The sequence below is a fragment of the Stigmatopora argus genome, chromosome 11, assembly GCF_051989625.1.
Source record: "Stigmatopora argus isolate UIUO_Sarg chromosome 11, RoL_Sarg_1.0, whole genome shotgun sequence".
Taxonomy (NCBI): domain Eukaryota; kingdom Metazoa; phylum Chordata; class Actinopteri; order Syngnathiformes; family Syngnathidae; genus Stigmatopora; species Stigmatopora argus.
In genome coordinates this window covers 6147669-6153538 of record NC_135397.1, presented here as the reverse complement: position 1 = coordinate 6153538, position 5870 = coordinate 6147669, and the positions used below count along the sequence as shown (strand labels likewise).

Below are 5870 nucleotides of genomic sequence, written 5' to 3'. Positions count from 1 at the left end.
TCTGATAAAAATGATGTACACATCATAAGTAGACGCCAGGCCCTTGTAGCCCAAAATTTAACATTGTAGTCTTTGACAACAAAAATGTGATGTCCACACATGTGGACGCCAGGTAATAGGAGGTTAATCATTAAAAAAAAAAAAATTAATCAATATTTCGTATATTTAACAAGAAATTTATTATTCATTGTCACTTTTTAACAGTTTTTTTAATGACAATTACCCCTTGTGTTACTGTGATTTAGCTTTTAATCTGTGGTAGAGTTGTGAGTTGTATGCCAATCCTTAAAATTTTAAATAAATATAGATAGGTTCATCACAAAAAAAATGCTATGAAGTTGTTCTAAAAAGAGAATTTGGAACATTTTTAGGTCTCCAAACAATTCAACATTGGCAATAGAATTCCCTTTTCCAAACAGATTAACAAACACCACAAATTTTTGACAATACCCTAAACTACGCAAACATTTTCTGTACTGATTAATAAACAAAACAGGTCTACACGAATACTTAACTTGAATATTAAGCTGCCAAGTTGGGGGGCACAAAACACTGTCCTGCAGGCTGCAAGATTCAGATCACTTTCTAAAGCGTTCCATGAGGAAAATCACTACATATTACATTTAAAACAAAAAAGAAGAGAATTTATTACTGTGGTGATATTGTTTATAGATTGAGATCACAAGACTGAACCGGTATGGAACAAATACACCATGCAGAGTTAATAATACTTTTTTTTCTGTGCTCCAGACACCGTACCCACACAGTCTGGCATCACTCTAAGAGTGCGGGACGGAGGAAGTACGATAGCACGAGGAGCCAGGGGCACCATGCGGGTGAGTGCCATCACATACTTGGGATGAGTTGGAGACCATTTCCAGATGTTACCTATGTCCATATCATCCTACTAGGACTCCAGATTAAACTGAATGATAGTGAAATGGATTAAAGACAACACATCGTAATCCTTCAGACGCAGAAAAGAATAATTTATTGAAAGTAATCACGTATTTGATGCCCTTTTACCATGGGCTACAGCAAAAAAATATAGAAAATCTTCCCTTATAATTCAAGTATGGGTTCAAGGATAGTGTCGCAGTCTTTAAAGTCTGTCACAACAATACTCAGACGTTTCGATATGTGAGGGCAAGTCGATATGGTAGATCTCCCGCGTGTGAAATGGAGGAGTCCGTGGAGGAATATTGACTCCCGAGTCACTGTCAAGATTGTACTGCATCACTTCTTTCACTGTGTATTTGGCCTCCATTACCTGGACAGGAAGTGGAGTGGGTGGGGGCTTTGCCTCAGCCTTAAACTTGATGTTTTTAAAGCGTTGCAGACGGATAACATCCTTGTTTTCCCCCGCGCACGGCAGGAGGTTGCACACATCCTTGCGAAATTTGGAGCTCATGCCGAAATAGATGAGCGGGTTGTAAAAGCTGGCCGACTTGGCAAAGAGACGGGTGACGATGCTGGTTGTGCTCGGGACCTGAAAGCCCCAGGCGGACCACATGGACACCACTGCGTACGGTGACCAGGCCATGATGAAGGCCGTGCAAATTACAATGGAGATCTGGAAAGAAAAACACAGGGTCACAATAGTCAGTATGAGGATAAGAAACGCAATCATCTGTTCTTTAAATATGCAAAATTAATACTGTTCAAACTGATTTTTAGAATGTGCGAGGATATGAAGCTGATGTATTAACTGCTAGGTTCCTCAAATATTTGGGAAGTAAATGACTATCAAATTTATCAGCAACTATTTCAACAATAGATAATCGTTTTGAGACAATGTTGACCCATTTTTTTTTTCCTCTGAGGTCATTACCTGCCATTGATAGCTATAGACCACATGTGTCAAAGTGGCGGCCCGGGGGCCAAATCTGGCCCGCCACATCATTTTGTGTGGGCCGGGAAAGTAAATCATGAGTGCTGACTTTCTGTTTTAGGATCAAATTAAAATGAAGAGTATAGATGTATATTAAATATCTTGATTTCCCCCTTTTAAATCAATAATTGTAATTTTTTAATCATTTTTTTTCTGTGTTTTTAGTTCAAAAAACATTTTGTAAAATCTAAAAATATATCAAAAAAGCTAAAATAAACATTGTTTTAGATCTATAAAAACTGAATATTCAGGGCTTTTAATCTAGTTCTTTTAATCCATTTATAAAAAAAATCTAAATATTATATCTAAAATGGTCCAGCCCACGTGAAATCAAGTTGACGTTAAAGCGGCCAGCGAACCAACCCGAGTCTGACAGCCCTGCTATAGACAGTTGACAGCAATTATTCGATTGAATATTCGCTTTTAATTTTTGCGTATAATTTGCGTACCCTTGTGACGTCCCTCTCCACCTTTCTTTGACGGGAGGTGAGGTAACCCTCGGCTGACATGGCGTTAGTGCTTTTTACGGTGTTGATGATTGAAACGTAGGACGACAGCATGATCATCACAGGGATGAAGAAGCAAAAGATGAGAATGGAGATGATGTACGACTTGTGAATAGTGGAGTAATTGGCTTTGGACCAGTCCACTTCACAGGTTCCATATCCCCGATCTGCAGTGTCACAAATATGAAGGTCAATGGGTGGAGTTGATATAGTTTTTTTTCGGTTAGGTATGCCCCTAGTTCACACCTGTGTAACTGCCCCAGCCCAGCAATGGTGCCGTTGACCAAAAAGCTGCTCCGGTCCAAATGCAGATCAGCGATATTGCAATGGTGTTCATGCTGATGCAGTATCCTAATGAAAAATTAAAAGTAATAGAAACACAATAAACGATGCAACCCAGTGACCAAACAGCTCTTATGAATGAGTGTTAGCAACAGAATTAATAATAATGGATTTAACCCTTAGCTTGACATTTGATGTTTTTTGGTAATATACAGAAATGTACTTAATTTAGTTAAGTGAATGGCCACAATTTTAACATTTGATAATCAAGGGTGGCAAAATGGAATGTTGCCATATGTGGATTCTAGCTCTCCTTTATAATTGTATTATTTCTGTACATACGTACATGTGGATAGACACTTAGTTTTTTTCAATTATTAATAATTATTGTATTTAGACTTTGTTGTCATGTGTTAAAAGGCTGCATTTACTACAGAGAGTTAAACTGCTTCCACCCAAAAAACTGCACTCGTTTGCATGCACCTTAAATGTAATCCCACATATACCACAGATGTAACCGCCAATGTTAAAAGACAGATTTGTCTTTTATGAACAACCACAAGCACTCTCACGCACACGATTAAAATGTTCTCCGGTATGCACTCAAAAATAGAAACTCTCGCTTTAAGAAACTTAATGAAATGTTGGCATGTGGAATCATAAGGGACAAGTGTTGGTTGTTCCATCGCTAAGGTTGGTATTAAGGTTTTATTAGCCCCCCATTCCCAGGCAGGAACTAGTGGAATGTAGGGACTGTACTGTGGACACGGCTTGTTTGGTGTGAGGGCAGAAGCAGACCTTTGTTGGGATGGCATCCTTTGATGTATCTGGTAACACTGATTACGGTCAAGGTGTTGATGCTCGCTAGGCCAAACAGCAACGTGAAGAATCCGTCCACCTAGATGGCATAGAAAAAAATACTTTTTTTTATTTTCCAGTGTTTGGTTGTATGTGGAAAGTTGAGGACAATTGCTTTTAGGGAAAAAATCACATTTAAATGTATTTTTAATGTCGTAAAAGTAGACCAACATTGATAAAAATGTTGACGCGGAAGTCATTTTGTCAAAAATTAGCGTTTGCTCGTTTTGTAATCTTTTTCTCAATGCCTCTTAGGAGTACTGCACACTTTTGATCTAAGAATCATCAAGGGGGCTTTATAAAAAGTCATTAGGTTGTTAAACTGAAAGGTCTCATGAAAATTCTACATGCTCGGTCGGATTAACCAATAAATGCCTTATATTAGGAAATTGTTCTTCACTATTCTTCTGATCTAGTTTGGTGGGCCGACTAGCAAGCTAGAAAAGTCGTAACGTGATGCACGCTAGTTGCTGTGTGCGTATTTGAGTTTATAGTTTAGATTTCCTTTTTGGTTTAGTTCATGCATCAGTCCACTGTTTGTAAAGGCAAATATTTGATTATCGTTTAATCCTACTATCCTTTAAGACAATGATACTACTTTGCTACGTCTGGCTTTGACTGCCATCCCGACGCTCCCTGCTGTGCCGTTTGCAGGTGACACGAACTGGTTGAGGTCTCTTACTTTTAATCTTTTGCTTGATCTCTCTAAGTTGTAATCCTATTACTGTCCGTCATCACGTTACCTTCACCCTCACATTGCGCGAATCCTACATCGGATTCCACACGAGACATCAAGTCATTTAAATCACATGATTCTGTAATGACAAAGCAGCAATTTTCAACAAGATGCGTATTCTCCGTTTTAACTTAAATTGTTTGCCTCGGACGACGTTTGCGACAGTTGATGTCCCATCATGCTTTTTAATGTGACAACTAATAGCCTCTCACATGCCTTGATTGTCATTGCTCAGCTCTGTTCTCTCTAAAATCAGACGGAATGGGCCAAAGCAATACAAATTCAAGCTTTCAGGATGAGATCATTCAGTTGTAGGATTTTGGCTTTCGAGCTTTAGTTTGTTCTAAAGATCCTATGTTGATTGTTTATTTGGTTGATACGCAGACACAATACTTAATGGAACAATACATTTTGAGATTGTAATGTATTGTAAGAATTATTTCCCATCTTTGTTGTATTATACCTGTTTGGTAACACTTGACGTTGTGGTCAGAGAGTTCCCCTGTGTAAAAGCCTTCACGTTTCGTAATCTTATTATAGATTTAACCTTCAGCACACATGCATGCAGCTACGTGATTAATCCCTTTCCCACACACACATTAATTTGGTTACCCAGTGCACCCCTACTCAAAGAAAGATTCCTTTAATTTACTTCATTAATTGGGATTGGTGAAAGGAGGGTAGCACTTGCATACACGTGGCACCAATTAAGAGTGTGCATGTGTAAAGTTATTGAGCTAAGAGTGATTGGTTTACCTGGCAGGTCCAAATCCAGGAGATTAGAAAACCGTCATCCTTGAAAATATTGAATATTTCCAAAATCCCTCGGGAATAGCCGAATACTGAGATGCTGGCATCAGAAATGGCGAGATTTAAAGTGAGAAAATCGGTAGGTTGTAGAGAACCCCTCTGTCGGTACAGTACAAACAACACAAGGCTGTTTCCAAACCAGGACAACCATCCTGTGAAAGGACAAATTGGTTTGTTTAGTGTGTAGAGGAGACACATTTTCAGGATATTGTTAGTCATTTTAAATACATTGTGATTATATTACGAGAGTACTGATTTTTTGTGATTGACATTTTTTGCTAATTGATTACTTCAGAGACGTTACATTGTGTTTTTTTCTGCTTAAAGTGCAATAGGTCAGTTTTGGACACGGACTAGCATTATTTAAACATGAACTACACTTAATCGCTTGTGTAATTTAGCGGAATTACAGAACACCTATTTGCAGGACAAAACAAGCTTGTGTCAAAGTTTTTACTAAATGCCTGGGTGTTCGCAACCAGAAAGATACATGTCTTTCTTATTTATCATCATAACCAATAATCAGAAGCTGACCTACCTAAAATCAGCAGGTAGATTCCAATGATAGTCTCTCCATGTTCGGACAGCGGAGGCTCTGAATGCAAATTACTCAGGTTGTTGTTCCTCCATGGAATATTCACAACTTTCATAGGAAAACCCTTCAATGTTATTTCCATGGCCGGAGTGTTTATGCCAAGGCATGAATTCTAGCTGTGCTCCCTTCTCCTTCCACCGGACACTCCTGTGATCCTCCAGTCGAGACGACCGGTCTGTTCAGTTTAAATCC

The 5870-nt window shown here is 38.7% G+C and overlaps 1 protein-coding gene across 1 annotated transcript; it reads right to left on the bottom strand.

Annotated features, from left to right (window-relative positions):
* Positions 1-965: 965 nt before the first annotated feature.
* Positions 966-5870, bottom strand: opn6a (opsin 6, group member a). The gene is made up of 6 exons (XM_077612634.1): positions 5622-5870; positions 5030-5235; positions 3478-3577; positions 2644-2748; positions 2341-2564; positions 966-1573 (listed from the first exon to the last, which is right to left on the bottom strand). The coding sequence occupies exons 1-6, from the start codon at positions 5758-5760 to the stop codon at positions 1103-1105; spliced, it is 1245 nt and encodes a 414-aa protein (XP_077468760.1). The 5' UTR covers positions 5761-5870; the 3' UTR covers positions 966-1102.

Coding starts and splice junctions, on each gene's coding strand:
- opn6a (XM_077612634.1), bottom strand. CDS start 5,760: ATGGAAATAACATTGAAGGGTTTTCCTATGAAAGTTGTGAATATTCCA. Junction 3,578..5,029: donor CCTGGATTTGGACCTGCCAG/GTAAACCAATCA, acceptor TATGCCATCTAG/GTGGACGGATTCTTCACGTT. Junction 1,574..2,340: donor TGGAGAGGGACGTCACAAGG/GTACGCAAATTA, acceptor TTTTCTTTCCAG/ATCTCCATTGTAATTTGCAC.